Source organism: Pelophylax lessonae (assembly GCF_965119305.1).
Source record: "Pelophylax lessonae genome assembly, chromosome: 5".
NCBI lineage: Eukaryota > Metazoa > Chordata > Amphibia > Anura > Ranidae > Pelophylax > Pelophylax lessonae.
This window is the reverse complement of record NC_138772.1, coordinates 206645219-206667345: the sequence shown is the minus strand read 5'-3', so window position 1 is coordinate 206667345 and position 22127 is coordinate 206645219. Positions and strand designations below refer to the sequence as shown.

At 40.2% G+C, this 22127-nt stretch overlaps 1 protein-coding gene across 1 annotated transcript in view; it reads left to right on the top strand.

The window, feature by feature from the left end:
- GLI3 (GLI family zinc finger 3) overlaps window positions 1-22127 on the top strand; it is a 287150-nt gene that overhangs the window by 47679 nt on the left and 217344 nt on the right. Inside the window, exon 2 of the mRNA XM_082258596.1 lies at window positions 14197-14439. Within this exon, the coding sequence (XP_082114722.1) occupies window positions 14197-14439 (243 nt within the window). The remainder of the gene's footprint in view (window positions 1-14196; window positions 14440-22127) is intronic.

Sequence of the window (22127 nt, the reverse complement as noted above, 5' to 3'; positions counted from 1 at the left end):
GATCTATGGGTCCCCAAGAAATTATCGTAATTTGCAGGCATTTCCTCTCACTTCCTGTTTGGCTATGAGACAGGAAGTGAAGGGAAATCTCTGCAATGGAACCCAGATGGCAAAAATAAAAATCTAACAGGGGTTATTACCATCCCTTACGCTATCCAAAATGAAAATAAAAGTCTTGCCCATAGTTCTACTTTACCCTAATGCTTTGTGGAGAAAAAAGGAGAACTTTAGAACTTTGCCTACAGTCACTTGTACAATTTTTACCTTGCATGTGATTGGGTATTCTTTGCAAAGTGAAGCTTCACCATATTCTCTAAGCTATGGGGATAATTCACTTGCAGAGTCCAACTTTACCTGGAACATCTATTTATAAATTTACACCAGAACATTTCGGCTAAATACTCATGCGAGAAAAGAGCAATGTTAATGATCTGTAGCTGATATTGGAGGGCTTGTTGTACACTTCTTCAATATATGGAACCCAGATGTCTTATAGAGAAAAGACAGCTCTTTTCAGAGAGAGCAAATGCATATGTTAATAAATTTAAACATACTGTTTTTAAGCTAAATCTTTCTTCACAAAAGGGCTCCCCTTTTTAATCCTAACTAATACCATATGTTTACAGGAGCACCACTCCAGTGTTTGACCTACTAAATGTGATTTTGCATATATATGGTTCTGATATAGTACTGCTATTAGGTTCAAACATACAGTATATTTAATAACAATGGCAAAAATATGCCATTTGAACTCCACCTCAATACTGGGAACTTAAACCCCCTTCCTTCCCAGACCAGTTTTCAGCTTTTAGCGCTGTTGCATTTTGAATGACAATTGCGCGGTCATGCAACACTGTACCTAAACCAAATTTAGAGCTTTCTTTTGGTGGTATTTGATCACCGCCAGGTTTTTTCTTTTTTGGTGCACAAATAAAAAAAGACCGAAAAGTTTGAAAAAAAAAAGTTTTTTTGTTTAGGTTATAAAATTTTGTAAATAGATACGTTTTTTCCTGCACTGATGAGCACTGATGACGCCGCACTTACAGGCACTGATGAGGAGACACTGATGGGGTGGCACTGATGGGGTGGCACTGATATGCAGCACTGATGGGCACTGATAAGTAGCACTGATATGCAGCACTGATGGGCACTGATATGTGGCACTGATAGATAGCACTGATATGCAGCATTGGTGGGCACTGATAGGCAGCGCTGATGGGCACTGATAGGCAGCACTGATGGGGACTGATCGGCGGCACTGATGGGCACTGATAGGAGGCACTGATGGGCACTGATAGGTGGCACTGATGGGCGGCACTGATCGGCACTGATGGGGGGCACTGATGGGCACTGATAGGCAGCACTGGTGGGCAATAATGGGCACTGGTGGGTGGCACTGATAGATGGCAATAATGGGCACTGGTGGGCAGCAATGATAGATGGCATTGGTGGGCAGCACTGATAGGGGGGCACCACTGGCAGGCTCTCTGAGCCCTGTTTGCCATCCCTGGTGGCCATGGTGGGCATCCCTGGTGGTCATGGGTGGGCATCCCTGGTGGCTCTAGTGGCACCCCCTCCCCCCAGGGCTGCACTGGTAATCAATCATCTGATTACCAGCACAGACCCCCCCTGTGATCAGTGAGTAATTAGAAATACTCACTGATCACCCCGGCTGCAGAATCGATCCTCTCCTCTTCTCCTCACTGACAGGATCTGTCAGGAGGAGAAGAGATCGAAGCCGTTACAACGGCTGTATTGACATTACATGACGGCTGTGATTGGACACAGCCGTCATGTGATCAGGAGGGCCAATCACAGGGCCCTCCTGCCGAGTCTTGTTGCTCTGTGTCCTAGGGACACAGGCACATCGAGATCGCGCCGCTGCGCGTGCCCGCGGCAGCACGATCTCTCTCCTTCTGAAGGACGTTCCAGAACGTCCGATCAGAAGGATGAGACTCCCACCCAGCCGTATATGTACAATGGCCTGGGTGGGAGGTGGTTAATTACTAATTATAACTATGTCACTACCTGCCTGGAGTTCGCATGTTCTCCCTGTGCCTGCGTGGGTTTCCTAAGGTGCTCCGGTTTCCTCCCACGCTCTAAAGACATGCTGGTAGGTCAATTGGCTCCTGTCTAAATTGGCCCTAGTATGTGTATGTATGCATGTGAATTAGGGACCTTAGATTGTAAGCTCCTTGAGGGCAGAAACTGATATGAATGTACAATATTTATGTGTAAAGCGCTGTGTAAATATATGGCACTATACAAGTACCTGTAATAAATAAATTAAATATTAATATAGGATATACTTAGTTTTTCAACTCTTCATATCAACCTATGCATAATCCATCAATTGCTTCTATAAAGATAGATTCCATATGGCCAGAAAATAAAAATTGCCATCTTTTAATTTGTGGTGAAGTGGTTGTAAAGGTAAAATTAAAAAAAAAAAAACAACAAACATGTCTATACTTACCTGTTCTGTGCAATGGAATTGCACAGAGTGGCCCGCAAACCTCCTCTTCTCGGGCCCCTGCTGGCATTCCTGGGGAGCCGCCGTGCGTGCTTGCTCCAGAGCCCCGCTTTGACACAGACAGCAGGACTCGAGCCCTGTACCCACTCCCTCCTCGGTGGCTTTGATTGACAGCACTAAGAGCCAATGGCTCCCAGTGCCCCAGCAAAGCCAGTGAGACCCGGAAGTGAGGGGAGAGAAGAGCTGCAGACGTGCACAACCCTGGATCAAACGAGGGCTCAGGTAGGTAAAAGGGGAAGTAAGGGGGGAAGCTGATGCCTAAACATTTTATTAACCTTAATGCAAGGAATGCATTAAGGTAAAAAATGTTTAGGCTTTAGAACCACTTTAAAATGCTTGCAAAAATGTAAACTCAAAAAATGCACAATTTATGCTAAGCTCACAAGTTACACTGCTGTGTGATATGAGGGATGTGCAGAAGGCCAAATGAGAAAGTATCAGTTTGGGAGCCATATGTGCCCATTAATGCACAGATCAGTAGCATCGTGTGGTAGCATGTTTAACAAGTTTTTAGTGAAAGTGATTTTCAGCCAATATACAGAATTTATCAAGTATCACAATCATTACTTCAGTTCATGTAGACATCAGCAAAACAAAGTAATAAAAAAAAATAAAAAAATAAATTTGAAGCAATTCTGTAGCCACCTGTATCTATGCATATCAGTCTGTAACCCAATAATATAATGAGGCTGGTTCACTAAAGGGAGTGCTCACACAACAAATTGTATGAATAGATACATTAATTTTGCAATAAAGTGCAAGTGAAATAAATTTGTCTGCTTTTTAACCCCTTCCAGCCCGCGCTATAGCCAAAAGACGCCTACAGTTCTGGCTTAAAATGCTGTGAGGGCGTCCATGGGAGGCAGCGTGCCTCTGGACTCGGCTGATCACAAATTTGGGTAAAGGGCCAATCACAGCTGCCCTTTACCACGTGAGCAGCTGTCAGCCAACGAAAGCTGACCACCGAAGTAAACAGAAGCCAGTTATCTGCTTTTTTTTCCCCTCATGATGACAGCCTGAGGATAAAAGAAGGAAGCCATTAACCGTCTTCTCTTACAGGGATGTCTGTCCCCACATTGCCGACCAATGCTGCTAATCAGTGTCCTCCAGTGCTGCTAATAAGTGCCCACCAGTGCCATCTATCAGTGCTCATCATTACTGCTAAGTAGTGCCCATCAGTGCCACCTATCAGTGCTCACCAGTACTGCCTATTAGTGCCTATCAGTCCCACCTACCAGTGCTGCCTATCATTGCCACCTCTCAGTGCAGCCTCATCAGTGCCATCTAATCAGTGCCCACCAGTGCCACCTATCAGGGCCCATCACTGCCTCCTCATCAGTGCCCATTAGTGCAGCCTCATCAGCGCACATCAGTGGAGAAAAATTACCTATTGGCAAAATCTTATAACAAACTATAAAAAGTGTTTATTTTTTATTTTTTCAGAATTATTAGTCTTTTTTTGTTTGTTTAGTAAAAAATAAACAACCCAGTGGTGATTAAATACCACCAAAAGAAAGCTCTATTTGTGTGGAAAAAATTATAAAAATTTCATATGTGAACAGCATTGCATGACCGTACAATTGTCATTCAATATTTTTATTTTTATTAAAGTTTAACAACTGTAAATACAAAACAGTAATGGTACATCAAAGTCAAATAGACATACTAGCTGACAATTGTCATTCAAAGTGCGATAGCATTGAAAGCCAAAAATTGGCCTGGCCAGGAAGAGGGTAAAAATGCCCAGTAGGCGAGTGGTTAAATTATATCGTTAGGCAGTCTCAAATCCTTTAGTAAATCAGCCTATTTATGCAAGGTTGAATGAGGACCAGAAGTTTACTGAGATCCAACCTCCTAAAATGTAGTGCTGTTCTAATCATGTTAATTCATAAAAAGCTAAAACGAAATGAGAACCACCACGTCAGGCCTGATGTATGTGTATCATAGATATTTGTTACAAAATGTATACATTTCCAACTTATTTGAGACTATTTATGTGTTAAGTGTATGGAAAGGAGGAAGTGACTGGGACTCTAAGCTGTTTGCTGTGGGAGCGCAGGGTGCTCCTTGGAGGTATGTGTCTGCTCTATTTGTATAATGGTTCAGCTGCAGTGTACATACAGCAACCTTCTACCTTTCTGGGATAGACTCATACACTGACTTCAGTGGTTGTGATTTAATGATGGAAACGAGTTTCCTTAGTAAACCAAATTTAGAGTGCTGGAATGCTTATCTTATATCCAGACCTTGAACATAAAAGGCATTTTATACCAGCAATTGTTCATTTAATGAGCAATTGCAGAGTACAGGACGGCTAAGGGATTGAGCTACATGCACCATTATTGCAAGAAGTATTTCGAAATACCAGAAATAGGACGTAAGCTCTGATCAGGGAGAGTGTGAGCACAATTACCTTCTTTTCAAATCCTTCTGTGACACTGCGGGAGGAAAAAGGACTTTGAAACTTGAAAGGAAAGAGCTTGCTTTCAACCTCAAAAGCTAGGAGGAAAGGGCTCTGAAATTTGCTCAGTATTCCCAATTCACCATTAGCCTGTTTCTTCCTTTAGCCTCAAGGCATTCTCCGCTTTTTGAAAAGATGTTAAGAAATTCAGTCACAATAGAGAGCCTAGTTTTGAACATGTTTCACTCGGTCCATTGAGGTCTGGTCTTCAGCCTTTGTGTGGGGTGAATTGAGCTGAGCAGCTCTCTGGCTGGGGAGAGGTGAATGAGCAGTCTCTGTGCAGTCGCAAATTTGGCAAAGAATAGATTCCCCTTCCTCTGTATGATAATCTGCATTCCTGTACAGCCCCTCTACTGGCAAAATATATACACAACCTGAGCTAAAGTTAATGCTTGCTCCTTGCTTCACAGCAGCTCTTGTCAAGATTACCTTCTGGTTGTAGGTTGCTGTTGACCTCTCTCGAAAATGTTGTTGTTGACCCTCCTGTTATAAAATAATTAATATAAAAATTACTTTCATAACTTGTCCAGAAATAGTAACTTTTCAGTAGTTTTCTTCAGCCATCTGTGACTGTATGACACAAGTATGGTTTAACTAATAATTGATTGACATCCAAAATTAGGAAGGAGATGCAAAATGTAAAAGTTCACTTGAAGGAATTTGTTAGGAATACTAATGTGTTATGCACACTACCAAATATTCCTAAATCTGCTGATTGTGTGAGTTTCCTTTGCAAGAGACAGGGATAGATATAGCCCACCTGAGATATGACTGCACATTTGCATGAGTAGGAAAAGCTGCTCCTGGAATAATTTTGGACGTTGCTTTGAGTATCTTCCAATAATCTTGTCTTAACCCTACAATTGGTAAACGTTGGTAGTTTTATTGAAACGTGACATTTCATTAATCTCCATGCACCAGGTGAGCTCCAGTGCGTTGCAAAAAATGTTTTCCATTTTTCTTCAATGTGACTTGAGTTTATCAGGTACAGAAGAATGTCAGTCACCGCATATGGTGGGAACAGAACCTTAGCAGTTAACATTACTTAACACTAGAAAGCCTCATAAAATAGCTTGCAAGCTATCAGCAGTTTTCATTGGCAAGGCTTTGAGGTCATGAAACTTGATTTAGATACATATAGTAAATAAAAGAGCAATTAATAGCATTGACAGTATAACACAGTATAAAAAAGCTGAAAGCGATCTTCACTGCATCTGAGCACCACAAACCAAAAATGCTATTTACTTAATTTTTTTATTCAAAGCAAACATGTGCTTTATTTTGCTGAGAAATCGCTTTAAAAATCACCCCCTAGCATTTCTGGCTGTGGCCATCTTTAGTAAGGGCACATGATTCATGTAGCATTTACTTCCTGCCCTTAGTTCAAGTATGCATAGAAGAGCTGAGAAAACCCCTCCTCCTCTCCTCCCCTCCTGAAGACTCCTGGGATGCATGCCATCATTTACCTAGGCAAGAAACCAGAAATTAACTGAAGAAATGTAAAAAAAATAAATAAATAAAACAAGTAAATATAATATACTTTCCTATCTATTTACTAATTCTAGCAGCATGAGGTTTAAAAATAATCAATGTTGATTAGGAGAGTGAAGTTCCACTTTAGGAACCGACCAGAACTACAGAAAGCTAAAAACGATTTAGGAGAACTATATTTTCTTCACAGTTTACTTCCTGTCCCTTTTTAAGATTACTGTAGTGAGAGTCTTTTTGAACCTAAGAGGACTGACAACTAGGTAATTTGCTGCACTTATTTATTCATTTCTCATTTTATATGTCAGTATATTTTGTAGCAATTTTCAAAGAAGAAATTATTTATATAGGTATTTAAAATATCAGTCAATGTAAATACAGTGTTTCTATTGCAAGATTTAACCACTTGTTGGCTTATGCAAAAACTTGAAAAATGCTGAATTTTATTGTGCAATGCCTAAATCTCTCAGGAGTAAGAAAATAAAATTACCTATTTACATAACCTTGTTAAACACCGTGGGTTTGAAAACATATATAAAACTTCACATATGTGTAAATTACATTTTTTGCATATTATGTAAACGTAGCCTGAATTTTAGGTGTACTTGCCCTTTAAGTTCTCCGTTTTCTTTAACATTAATAACTCTTTTATTGAACGCTGAGGAACATGAATGGGACCAGATTGAGAGATAATCAAACACTAATTCAATATGTGCTTCTTTGAATTCACAACTTTTTTTTATGTGTTTAGTTTAAGAGCACGTGTGTCTGCATATGTGTAGTAGAATGTTAGGAATATGTGGAAAGAAAAACATCCCAAAGCGAACATCTTTCTAAAACTGTAAGGCATTCATCTGGGAAGAACATTTTAGCAGATCGGATGTTGCTTTTACCTCTAAAGCTGTCTGCTGAAAAACCTCGACAAGCAGTAACAGTTGTCTTGTGTTTGACTGTCGAAATCCTTTGGCACATACTGCCGGAGAAGTGGGCTGTTTGCTTACATTTTTGCAATAGACTCCCACTTGTTGCCATGGCGGACAGTATGTTTCTGTCAATAATTTGGCTTGGCGCAGCCTGTCTACATATCCTCTTAAAAACCTTATTGAACAATTCAGTTCAACAGAACAAGATTAGGCAGCTCTTGTCTTTGGCCAGCTGAAGTGGTTGCTGCACTTACAGCAGGCGGAATTATTGCTGGGGAAGTTTATTCTATCTGCTAGCATGGAGGGGGAAAAAATCTTGCAAATCCCCTAGCTATTTGTATTCTGGAGTGCGTGCACTGTCAAGTTTATATCTGCCTCTTTCAAAAGTAACTGTGTGATTCGGGGCATGAGGCAAACTCTTAACATAATGTTTGCCTGATTGAACTCTGTGTCATTCTGAGGGAACCTAAGAACAGGGAATCAAAGCAGATGCTTTTTATCGCTCTTGAGTACATACCAACATTACATCAAATTTGGATTTCATGACTAGAAATAGAAAAGTATTCTTTTTTTAACATATTCTTTAATATTATTCTTTAAAATGTTATTTTAAAATTTACTGATATATAATGAAGAATCTTTTAGGGATTTGAAAGGAATTGGTGCATATTCCATATTTTGTTGTAAATCAGTTTTCAGTTTTTTTTTTACTAATTACGCTTTTTAAAGTTGTAATAAAATATGGCCTTGTATGAGTGTGTACAGTCACGTGATTGAATGATTATTTATCCATATGTGATGTTTCAATTATAAATGGAGCCTGGTGTGCTAAGACCCCGTTCACACAGGGGCGACTCTACTTGCTGGGGCGACCTGTGAAGTGCACCGCGACCTCGGCGCGACATGCACAGACTTCATATCATTGAAGTCAATGCAGGTCGCCTCCAGGTCGCCCCAAAGTAGTACAGGACCCTTTTTCTAAGTCAGAGCGACTTGTGTCGCTCCTATTAGAACGGGTCCTGTGCTAATCTATGGCAGGCGACCCACCGCGACTTGTCAGGCGACCAAGTCGCGCTAGTGTGAACCGGGTCTAAAGCTGCCCATAGATGGATGGAAAGTCATGTGGTTCAGCTGGGACTGGCCGAATTTTAATTCATCTAAGCCATTCCCACTCCACAGAAGTCCATCTAGTGATTGCCTTCTGTTTAACAGGAGTTTTGGAAAATTTTCAGTAGTTCAACCCCTGCAATGCTGATCAGTGATTTCAGACAGTGGAGTAGTACCCACTTTCAGAATACAATGGGGAGGATTCATCTATCCACCTCACTTGTGCGGATGGAGATTCAGTTTTTTTTTTTTTTTTTATCAACCCGCTGGCTGATCAAAAAAAAAAGATCCATCCATGGCCATCTCCTGGCTTTTTTTATCCCTTAGTCTCTCATATTCCATAGTCTCTGGTTCTATCTTTGCCCACGTTGAACCTTGAAAGTACAGTTTTAGATGCTCCAGCTCCTGTGATGTAAAAGTCTGTTAGAGGGAATGTAACTACTTTGTAACAGTCTCATGTGTGCAAACCATGAAACTCAACCACAGATCTTGGACTTCTTGATGAAACTAGTGGATTTTGGCTCATCCTAATAAATAAATGTCTCTGTTCTTTGACAAAAAGCACTTTTACATAACACTTCAGCGCTAAACAAAGTTAAATATATGAAATCTGGTGATCTGGGCACCACTTTTAGACAGCATAGCCAGTGCACATTTCCAGCCTGATGATTGGACAGTGAAGGAGCAGCACCACATTAATGAGGTCTGCTCCATCCTCCTGTCAGCATGTGCACTGCTGTAGAGACAGATTAGAGCCTTTCCCACTCTGGTCCTGCTGTACAGGTAGGGGTGCCATCTGACCAGTATTTTACCTGTCTGCCCAGCAAAAGTGGGCCAGGTTTGCATTGTCATTAACTGTAAGAAGATCTGATTTTTTGGGTCTCTGTAGATGTTACATTCCATACTTTGATAAAAAAAAAAAATAGCTGTTAACGTGTTATTATATGAGACCAATGTGAGCCACATAAAGTTAGAGAAGTTTGGAAAAAGATTTTTAGTCCAACTATTTCAACTTAATTGGTAAAAATCAGCCCACAATAAGCTGCAAATTCAGAGGGTTCACAAGAAACCTGGAATTCATTTCCATGATTTCATCCACAATTAAGGGATGTTGTTTGTGAAGTTAAGATAAAACAGAACAGAGCTCAATTACAACTTTCAATCAAGGCTTTCGGAAATAATTAATCACAGTTTACTGAGTCATAGCTTTATCAAAAACAGCATTGTGCTTTATGTTTAAGTATGTACAGTTGTATATCATAACATTATCTGTTACTGGCAATGCTGTCTACTTGGTCAACCTCTTATTTCTGCAGATCCTGGTCTGATGGAACATGTCATTCATACTTCCACAGGTCAATGTGAACATAAAACTAGAAAAGTATTGCTAGATGATCTGCACCCAAAAAGGGAATAAATGTGTGCATGTAATGAGTCTTTCCCAAAATTAAAATAGGGTTGTCTGTTTCTTCTCACAGCTCCTGTAGCTGCTATGTATACACCTAATGTGCTTTATAGAACCGGAACAAGAAATAACTCAGTACCTACGTGCAAAAGTTTGTCAAGATTTATTTTTTTCCCTTACATTGTAATGTCACAGCTGTTAATACTTACTGTCTGCATTGAGAACTCCTGGGAATGCTCTGTTCTTTTACTGCCAGTGGGAAAAACTATTAACATAACACTGAACCCTAAAATAGGGATTTATCAATATAGGTCTTTTATATTTGTGTGTGTGTGTGTTTGTGTGTGTATATATTTCACAGCATACAAGTGCTAGAAGTGAATTCTGTTGCAAGTCTTTTGTTAAGCATACGGAACTATGGTACCTTAATTATCTTCCCTGCTTGTCACCCAGATAACCATAAAATTTAAACATAACTTGTCAAGAAAGCAACTATAAATGGCAATACATTCCAGGCTCATTTCATAGTTTTCTACTTAAAGCGGAGTTCCACCCAAAAGTGGAACTTCCGCTTTAGGTGGTCCTACCCCCCTGACATGCCACATTTGGCATGTCATTTTCTTGGGGGGGGAGCGGGTACCTAGTTTTGACAGGTACCCGCTCCCACTTCCGCTCGGAGCGCCGCTGCGCACTGAGCGGAAGTTCTCCTCTCCCCCTCCCTCCCTGCAATCTTCTGGGGCATGTCAGAGGTCCCAGAAGATTGCCGGCCAATCACGGCGCGCAGCGCGACTCGCGCATGCGCAGTGGGTACCCGGCTGTGAAGCCGCAAACTGTTACAGCCGGGTGCCCACAGCAGTGATGCCGGCGCCGAGGGAGAGGATCGAGGCTTCGGGCGGCCGCATCGCTGGACCGTTGGACAGGTGAGTCAAATGGCTGGAACTCCGCTTTAATGAGATGTTCATAAATACGTTTTTATGGCTGTCCACATCCCCATATGACCTTCAGACAAAGCAGGCATTTCGAGGAAATTCTTCTAAATTTAGGGCAAATATTAACTATGGCAATTATCAACAAAACAATCGTCCTCATTGGAAATTTCCTTTCTGGGGCAACTCTGGAAAATGTTGATTTCTTTTCACTTTCTGCCCTGAACATTGTTGTAGTTTCAGTTTTACTATTTGAAAATTTGCATTAAAGAAAAGCTCTTTGTTTAAAGGTACTTTTTAAACTAGTAATACATGCCTTGAATTTTGTCAGATTTTTTGCTGAATAGTGTCCTTCCAGGACCACCCGACTCTACAAATGTTCTTTAAAAAATTGACTGAGCCTGGTGGAAAACTGTCAGCTGATCAGTAACTACACCCTATCAGATGCAGTCGCTGTTCGGGTATGCAGGCAGTCACAGGTATTATAGCTGCTTCAATACAATGTCAGGGGAAAGCCGTGCTATTTAGCCTAGATGGGGAATGTGATTTGTTTCTCTTCTTCAGCCCACTGGGCCGAATAGAGTGGTCTAGCCGTGTACAGCTAACCTTAGCCTCCCCAGTTATATGCTAGGAGATCCAATCCCTATTCAGATGTGCATTCTCTCCAGCAAAAAACAACCCAATGTGCATGCTACAAATAAAGAGTCAAACTGCACCTTGATATTGTATACCTATGTGGTAGTATTAAACATTTTCATATAAGTATGTGGTTGACAGATAAACACTGATATGTGCATTTACATAAACTCCCCAAAAAGCACAGGAAATGTAGGATTGCAGCTGTTGAATGGCAGAACAATCAGCCCAGATAAAACATGAATGCCAAGACTTCCTTGCAAACATGCCATAAAAAAAGAAAAAAAATTAAATTTTCAATCCTGCATATAGTTTGCATTTTTCCAGAATCAGAGACAAATGCTTATAGAAATACACATGGGACAGAAGGAAGCACCTTAAGGCATTTGAGTATCAATACAATAGCATGTTAAGTAAAGAAAGAAACACAAACACAATGAATTTGGAATAGAAATGGCCGTGGCACTTTTATTGGTTTATATTAAATTAAATATTTATTAAACAAATCACATTGAAATATATTCTAATAAACAAATATCGCTTAGTCACAGAACTCAAGCGAAATATAATTAAAATGATTAACCAGTTCCCCCTTGAATCAAGGGTGACATACCACATAAAGTGCCAGCGACAAAGGGTGGGAGGGAGGGGAGCTCGCCAGGCAGCTGCCAGTCAACAGTGAATAACCCTGACCAGAACCCCCTTTATATAGTGGTACAGAACATTCCAGCAATTCACGTGTATTCCAAGCTTCCTGCCATTCCTACACATGCCATGTAAGCTGCATTCTTAAAGGGCCCTTGCCCTATGAATTTACCTCACAATTTTTTTTTTCATTTTTTTTTTAACTATTAGGCATCCTCAGTCTCATGTGCGTGGGCCCCGAATTTGTGCCCCCTTTTATACTGGGGGAATTGGCAGAATCTGGTAAAGCTATGCATGGCAACCAGTCTGCTTCTATCTTCAGATTGTTCAGTTGAACTTTGAAAATGAAAGATAGAAGCCGATTGCTTGCCATGCACAACTACTCCAAAATCCGGCTTCTCCAGTTTTGATAAATTCCGCTCTATGATCTAGCATCATGATTACTATTTGTTCTGTGGAGCTAATAAATAAATAAGTCATTCTTTCAAACATCTTAGATTTGCATAGAAAAATATACCAGTATCCCCTCGGTTTTAAAGCAGCAAGATAATTATTCTTCACATCAACAGGGCAAAACTCTGGGAAAGCTCAGTTTAAAAAGAAAAAGAGCTTCCATAGACAATACAAAAGACTTTAAAAAAATATATTCGTGTCTTAAAATTAGGAAGCGTAAATCACTGGCTGACAACCTTTGGCAAAATAAACAATAGATATCCATATGTTTCAACTGTGTTTTTAGCTTTTTATATGGAGTTGCCCTTTAATTTTCCCACCAACATTTTTATAACCTTTGTAGCAAAATGACCTACTAAATGCACCTGCTTAGCTTAGTTAAAAAATAAATCATTGTCCAAATAAGTACAGTTCATTGAAACCATTTGTTAGCACACAACAGCAATTAACAAATGCCAAGACACATATTTGTAGTTGTCAGCTTTTGTAGTAGCACGTGTGAATTTTTGCAGAGCAGAGTGGGAGATTTTAGCAATTAACAAAAAGTGAGGAAATGTTTATCATAATAGTCCGCTGAATTTTTTTATGCCATAGTATTTTTTAAAAAAATGTTTACCTTACTTTTGGAAGTTTTGTTTTCCTTACACACATACATATATGATGGCCAGGGTTAGATTGCTTTCAAGCTATTGACATTAGGACCTGTGTGGATGGAGTCTTAAATCAAAAAATATTTCCTTGGGAAGGTTTAAATAAATAGTAACAAATGTTATCTTCCTATGATTATTTATTCACCTTTTATTTGCATACTTTGTAGTATCTCTGGCAGTTGTATTTTAAATGAATGCACTCAGGTACACAGTGGGCTTGATTTACTAAAGGCAAATAGACTGCACTTTGCAAAGTGCAGTTGTTCCTGTTTTACCCGTTTTTAAATATGTATAGTTTTTAAGGATGTAGACTGTTTGTTTTCTTAATACAGTTTGATTCTGTTATATGAGATTTTGATATATAAGACAGTCAAATGTTTTTTACCTTTCAACTTTTATTTACACATATGTACATCATGTCATGTACATATTTGTTCCTGTACCACTCTCGTTTATCCTTGATAGTCCTGAAGAAGGGGGAGTCATTGTTCCTCCAAAACGCGTTGGTTTTAATATGCTTTGACATTTGCAATAAAACAAATAGATATTCAACTATATTTTTACTTCTAATTGGACACCTTGCACTCCTTTACCCTACCCCCACGAGTACATGCAGAAACGACCTTAAGGTCTTACCCAGAGGTAGCAGCCCAAGTCCCTTAATACTGCTCAGCGCCAACCTTCTGCCAAGTTGGGCCAGATCCATCAGGAGTAAATTCTCCCAAGAAGCCCCCACCATTACCAACCCACAGATCTCCAACCAGGGAAGTCAGTCCAGCGTGGTCTCCCACCTGTAAGAACAGCAACTAATCAGAATTTCTTACATTTTTTTTTTTCGTAGCATGAAAGATAAAACATCACACTTTCAGTGTTTGAAGCCAGATAAATATTGACAACACAGTTCATTTCATTAGTCTTAGCGGTGGTTTATGAGAATATTTTTGATTGCATGTTTTTTATTTCTTCTAGAGGATGAAAGTCCCATTCAGACCTATCACAGAGAAAGAAGGAATGCAATTACCATGCAGGCACAAGGAGGGCAAGGCCTTAGCAAAATCAGTGAGGAGCCTTCTACATCTAGCGAGGAAAGAGCCTCATTAATAAAGAAAGAAATCCATGGATCTATAACCCATCTACCTGAACCTTCTGTTCCATATCGGGGCACTCTTTTTGCAATGGACCCAAGAAATGGTTACATTGATCCACACTATCGTAAGTAATAGTATAATTTTTTGCTTAGTGCGCATGTACCATTTCATGTTTTGAAGGGAAACGAATGCAGTAAATATGCATACAATTGTTAACATCTATTAGTCTATTAATTTGCAGGTGTAAGTAAATTGTAACTGTTGACATTTTCACTGTTGGCATGTATACTTTTTTTTTTTTTTGTTATGTTTATCCCGAAAAATATACTATAGAAGACAATGGGTAATATTCATTTTATAAAGGTTTAACAGTCTGGCAGCACATGCATGCCCACTTTACATGCCAGTCAGTTAGGGTAGCCACAAATGGACCACAATCACCAATTCAGGAACATATGATGTGATCAGAGTGTACTTGACCCTTAGTGGACAAAAGTGAGTGGCTGGTACTGATGGAGTTGAATGGTATCCAACATGGAGGCGATACAAGAATGCCCTGTGTTCAATTAGACCTCATTCACACATGGCATATCAATGCGTACTCAGATGAGGGCACAGGGATGCACATGTGTTCCTTGCATCCATCAGCAGAAAGTCCCATTGATGTCAGTTGGGATGCAGCGGCAGCCACTGATCCCATGCGGGTACGGGTGCGTGTTCCAAAACTCACACTGTCTGCATTGGGGGCCGTGCACCCACATGAATGTCATATTGCAAGCAGCATCTGTGTCCATGCATCTGCTGCATCCCAGTTCACACCAATAGGACTGCCTGCACGGGGATGCATGGAACATCTATAAATCCCCATGTGGATAAATACGGCTCTCACACAATGTATGCATTTATACCTTAGGGCCCATGCACACTGGCTTAAAAAATGCTGCTCTTAGAGGAGTTTAGGGTTTGTCTTTAAGAGTCGGTTCACACTATGGCGACACGACTTCAGGGGCGACTAGTGAAGTCGCCGTGTACCATGACTTTGGCGCGACTTTCACGGACTTCACATCATGGAAGTCAATGCAAGTCGCTCCGACTTCGGTCAAAAGTAGTGCAGGAACCTTTTTCTAAGTCGGAGCGACTTGAGTCGCTCCTATTAGAACGGTTCCCATAGCACAGAATGGAGCACGACTTTTCAGGCGACCAAGTCGCCTGACAAGTCGCTTTAGTGTGACCTGGCAGTAAAAGCAGCTAATGTTATCCTATGTGTCTATGAACATTAGGTTGTTTAGAGGAAGAAAAAATGCTAAACACTGCTAAATTCTTCAAAGTGCTAGTACAAAAATTGCTCAAAATTTGAGTTTGTTTTCTGCCAAGAGCACTGGTGATTTTTTAAGCCATTGTGCAGGGCCCCTAAACTTGAAGTATGAGTACATCAAATGCAGTTATCCTTTTAAAGTGGTCAACTCAGTGTAAGAGAAACCCTTTTTCATGCTAATATATTATACCATTTAAAAAAAAAATGTAATTCATACTTTCTGTTGAACAAGAAAAAGGTTATGCATTGTTAATTTAAACAGATGGAGTGATGGACATTAATGTTTTGTTAAACTCCGGATTGAAAACAAACAGTTCTTGGCAATGAAGTTTATCTGAAGGTGTTAGAGTTCACGCCTTTTACTAAAGATTTATCACCAAGGCAGGATATGACTTTGCTGTTTAACCTTTTGGTCTCCAATTCCATAGGACACTTGGAAACCCACAAATCAGGCCCCTTCTGATTCCAGAGGCTCCATTTTCTGCAGCCAGTTTAAGATTTATGTGGAAAGGTCATTGACCAGATGACTGATTAGCAGGGACAGCTGATTAGTGCATAGGTTTTCCTGGAAGAAAACTGGCAAGGATAAAAGCTAACGTTATCCCTTCATTAGTTGGTAAGCAGCATAAAACAAGAAATGCTCACTCATTGGGGAGCAGATCAAAGTACTTCACAACTTTAATAATTTTCTCCAGTCTTTAGTTTTACAATAATGAGGCAACAGTTTTTTGCTTGAGAAACTTTCCTTCAAATTTTATTTATGAGCTGTACACAACTTTAATGTTTCATAAATAATCCTGCTTGTTACAGGTCATAATACCAGCCATACTTAGAATAACGTTTGCAGCCCATCGAATGTATAAAAAACTAAAGAACAACAAGGACTAAAGCTCAGTTGGTTGTAAGGTCTATGAACCAAAAGGAAACCATTCTTCTCTCACTGTTGTGGCATCCAGGCAGGCTCATTGACAGTGTAGTTTGTACTGAATCTGTGCTTTGCTGTGGCTATGTGTATATCATAATGACTGGGTGCCAAACAGTGGCTGTTCTATATTATATGCTGTCATTGTTTGGGTATTCAGACAGCCAAAGTTGCTGAAGCTGCTTGAATGCATTAACCCACAGATTGGTGTGGTTGGGGGAATCTCCATTGCCTAAACATCAGAAATGTAGTCATGTTATGAGAAGTTTTACCCTTACTTTCTGCCGCTGTGACAACGTTGACAGAGAGTGATAGGAAATGCAAATGGGGACAGTTATTACCAGTGATGGGGGAACTTTCCCAACTAAAACTATTCCACATAAATACTGTTTAATAATAATAATAATAATTTGGCAGGTGGCAAAGGTGAAATTTTCTTTTATCTTCTGTTATTTGTCTGGAACAGATGAGGGTAAATTTCCCTACTGGAGACACAGAGAGTACTAAACCATAAGAGGTTTTAACCCTTTACCACTCATATTATCACTAGGGCTGTAACATTCATAATCGATTAGTTGGCCAATTATTGTTTTGATTAATCGATTAATCTGATAATAACCTTAAAAAAGTGTGGTGTATAATTTAGTTAATATGTAAAGTGAAAAAAAGGCAATTTATTCTTAAATATCCATAAGCAGTGGCAAATATAAATAACCAGCTATATGTTTAGGGAGCAAAATCTCTAATCCACTCTGAGAATAATAGACAGAAGAGATATACTGGATATACTATTAGAGGTTGAATCTGTTAAATATCATCAGACTCAGAGATCATATTTTTTTATTTAAAGAAAAAAAAGTTAAAGGCCGATTTTTAGACAGAACTGGAATATATTATGTATGACAGACTCATTGCCATAGGTAGGTGGCTTGATAAAAGCTTCCTGCGCCTGCTGTCACTTATGCTGGCCATACAAAAATAATGTCTTCCTTCAAAAAAAATTTCATTTTAAGAACATTCGATTTTCGAATTGTTAGTGGGGTCAAATCAACGTTTGTTTTCGACCACAGTGGCAGGAAAATTAGAAGGAGCGGAATAGAAAACTTCTTGGTCAAAAGGTGTATGTGGTTGTCATTCAGAAATTACATTCATTTTAAAACTAAATGTAAAAAGCAAGTGGGAAATTTCAAATGACATTCATTCAGCGAACTAACAAAGCTTTTTCGTATGAATATTCTTGTCCAAAAATTGATACGTGTATGGCCAGAATAAGGTTCGGTTCACACCCATGCAGTTTGCTTTTGATCCGTTTCTGCAGTGCTTCTTGCTATGCGCTTTTGAACGCGTGATTTTGCTGCCATTTGTGTTTTGCATTTTTTATGCTTTTTTGGCCAATTTGTTGTTGGGCAGATAAAAAAAAAAAAATGCAAATCGCTTCTAAAATGCATTACATACTTTTCTGCAGCTTCTCCATTCGAAGTCGACTGAACCAAAAAAGCAAAAAAAAAAAAAACCATTGTTTTGTGTTGAATAAAGTTCTTGACCTTTTCTAAGTGGGCAGTAGCTGAAAAAAAAACATAGATGTGAGCATGTGCTATAGGAAACCATGTTAAATGAATTGAAGTGCTTTTCTGTAAAAAGCACCAAAAAAAAAAACGTATAGGTGTGATCCAGGACTAAGACGTTTAGTAGCAGCAGCATGTTTTTTTTTTTTTTAATCACCTGTCATAATGGGGTAAAAAAAAAAACTAAAATGAGCCCTTTTATAGTACACACAGAGCAGATAATCGATACTATAAGGGGTTCATTTATACTGTTAAACAGTGAAAGTAATAATATATATTACTTATATCATATATATAATAATAAATACACTGAGAAGTAGGATATTTGGGCATTTTAACAAGGAGTCTGACATAAAGCTATATGAAGGGTGGAAGGGAGCTATAAATCTTTTATATTAAAGTAGTACTAAAGGACCTCAATTACCTGAGAATTTTTTTATGGATACGATCATGTTAAATTCAATGCACAATACTGGTAAAAGTTTACTTTAAATGTAATTGTAATGCCTTATATTATCTCCAGTCTATCAGCCTCCACCTTCTTTTGGTTCAGATGCTGATCTTCCCTGCACAGAGTCTTTAAAGTGATTTTTTTTGTTATTTTTTTTAAACAACAAACATGTTATACTTACCTGCTGTGTAATGATTTTGCACAGAGCAGTCCTGATTCTCCTCTTCTGGGGTCCCCCGCCGACCCTTCTGACTCCTTCTGCCTTCAGAGTGCCCCAATAGCAAGTTGCAAAGTATAGTATAGAGTGCCCCTATAGCAAGGTAAAAAAACTTCTGCCTTTATTTAGAACCACTCACTTCCTGCCCAGGACTACATGTCCCATGAGGCATTGCTCCTCACATTCACAAGTTCTCAGGCACTTACTGACATGTATGAAGGGTGTACTGAACTGTATGTGTGCTGCACTTTGTATACTGACATGTATGGACAGGGTACTGAGCTGTATGTGTGCTGCACTTTGTATACTGACATGTATGGAGAGGGTACTGAGCTGTATGTGTGCTGCACTTTGTATACTGACATGTATGGACAGGGTACTGAGCTGTAAGTGTGCTGCACTGTGTATACTGACATGTATGGACAGGGTACTGAGCTGTATGTGTGCTGCACTTTATATACTGACATGTATGGAGAGGGTACTGAGCTGTATGTGTGCTGCACTTTGTATACTGACATGTATGGAGAGGGTACTGAGCTGTATGTGTGCTGCACTTTGTATACTGACATGTATGGACAGGGTACTGAGCTGTAAGTGTGCTGCACTGTGTATACTGACATGTATGGACAGGGTACTGAGCTGTATGTGTGCTGCACTTTGTATACTGACATGTATGGACAGGGCACTGAGCTGTATGTGTGCTGCACTGTGTATACTGACATGTATGGACAGGGTACTGAGCTGTATGTGTGCTGCACTTTGTATACTGACATGTATGGACAGGGTACTGAGCTGTATGTGTGCTACACTTTGTATACTGACATGTATGGACAGGGTACTGAGCTGTATGTGTGCTGCACTTTGTATACTGACATGTATGGAGAGGGTACTGAGCTGTATGTGTGCTGCACTGTGTATACTGACATGTATGGACAGGGTACTGAGCTGTATGTGTGCTGCACTTTGTATACTGACATGTATGGACAGGGCACTGAGCTGTATGTGTGCTGCACTGTGTATACTGACATGTATGGACAGGGTACTGAGCTGTATGTGTGCTGCACTTTGTATACTGACATGTATGGACAGGGTACTGAGCTGTATGTGTGCTACACTTTGTATACTGACATGTATGGACAGGGTACTGAGCTGTATGTGTGCTGCACTGTGTATACTGACATGTATGGACAGGGTACTGAGCTGTATGTGTGCTGCACTGTGTATACTGACATGTATGGACAGGGTACTGAGCTGTATGTGTGCTGCACTTTGTATACTGACATGTATGGAGAGGGTACTGAGCTGTATGTGTGCTGCACTGTGTATACTGACATGTATGGACGGTGTACTGAGCAGTATGTGTGCTGCACTGTGTATACTGACATGTATGGACAGGGTACTGAGCTGTATGTGTGCTGCACTGTGTATACTGACATGTATGGACAGGGTACTGAGCTGTATGTGTGCTGCACTTTGTATACTGACATGTATGGACAGGGCACTGAGCTGTATGTGTGCTGCACTGTGTATACTGACATGTATGGAGAGGGTACTGAGCTGTATGTGTGCTGCACTGTGTATACTGACATGTATGGACGGTGTACTGAGCAGTATGTGTGCTGCACTATGTATACTGACATGTATGGACAGGGTACTGAGCTGTATGTGTGCTGCACTGTGTATACTGACATGTATGGAGAGGGTACTGAGCTGTATGTGTGCTGCACTGTGTATACTGACATGTATGGAGAGGGTACTGAGCTCTATGTGTGCTGCACTGTGTATACTGACATGTATGGGCAGGGCACTGAGCTGTATGTGTGCTGCACTGTGTATACTGACATGTATGGACAGAGCACTGAGCTGTATGTGTGCTGCACTGTGTATACTGACATGTATGGACAGGGCACTGAGCTGTATGTGTGCTGCACTGTGTATACTGACATGTATGGACAGGGTACTGAGCTGTATGTGTGCTGCACTGTGTATACTGACATGTATGGACAGGGTACTGAGCTGTATGTGTGCTGCACTGTGTATACTGACATGTATGGACAGGGTACTGAGCTGTATGTGTGCTGCACTTTGTATACTGACATGTATGGACAGGGCACTGAGCTGTATGTGTGCTGCACTGTGTATACTGACATGTATGGATGGTTTACTGAGCAGTATGTGTGCTGCACTGTGTATGCTGACATGTATGGATGGTTTACTGAGCAGTATGTGTGCTGCACTGTGTATACTGACATGTATGGACAGGGTACTGAGCTGTATGTGTGCTGCACTGTGTATACTGACATGTATGGACAGGGCACTGAGCTGTATGTGTGCTGCACTGTGTATACTGACATGTATGGATGGTTTACTGAGCAGTATGTGTGCTGCACTGTGTATACTGACATGTATGGAGAGGGTACTGAGCTGTATGTGTGCTGCACTGTGTATACTGACATGTATGGAGAGGGTACTGAGCTCTATGTGTGCTGCACTGTGTATACTGACATGTATGGAGAGGGTACTGAGCTCTATGTGTGCTGCACTGTGTATACTGACATGTATGGACAGGGTACTGAGCTGTATGTGTGCTGCACTGTGTATACTGACATGTATGGACAGGGTACTGAGCTGTATGTGTCCTGAACTGTGTATACTGACGTATGGACAGGGTACTGAGCTGTATGTGTGCTGCACTGTGTATACTGACATGTATGGACAGGGTACTGAGCTGTATGTGTGCTGCACTGTGTATACTGACATGTATGGACAGGGTACTGAGCTGTATGTGTGCTTTACTGTATTTCCTGTAATGTAAATAAATAATGCATTCTGTATGCAGGCCAACTAATCGGCTGACCAACTAATCAATTATGAAAATAGTTGACAACTAATTTTCATAATCGATTAGTTGACGATTAATCGATTCATTGTCTCATCCCTAATTATCACTGTGTTTACTTTACCAAAAAACATATTTGCATAACTGCTGATAAATAGCACAAGGTTATATTTGATGTTTTTGCTGTCTTTATTTCTGATTGGTGTTACATACAGTATCTCACAAAATTAGTACACCCCTCACATTTTATTATATCTTTTCAAGTGACAACGCTGAAGAAATGACACTTTGCTACAATGTAAGGTAGTGAGTGTACAGCTTGTATAACAGTGTAAATTTGCTGTCTCCTCAACACATAGCCATTAATGTCTAAAACGCTGGCGACAAAAGTGAGTACACCCCTAAGTGAAAATGTCCAAATTGGGCCCAAAGTGACATCACGGAGCTGGTGGATGTTAGAGACCTTGCGCTCCTCCACCTTCAGTTTGAGGATGGCCCACAGG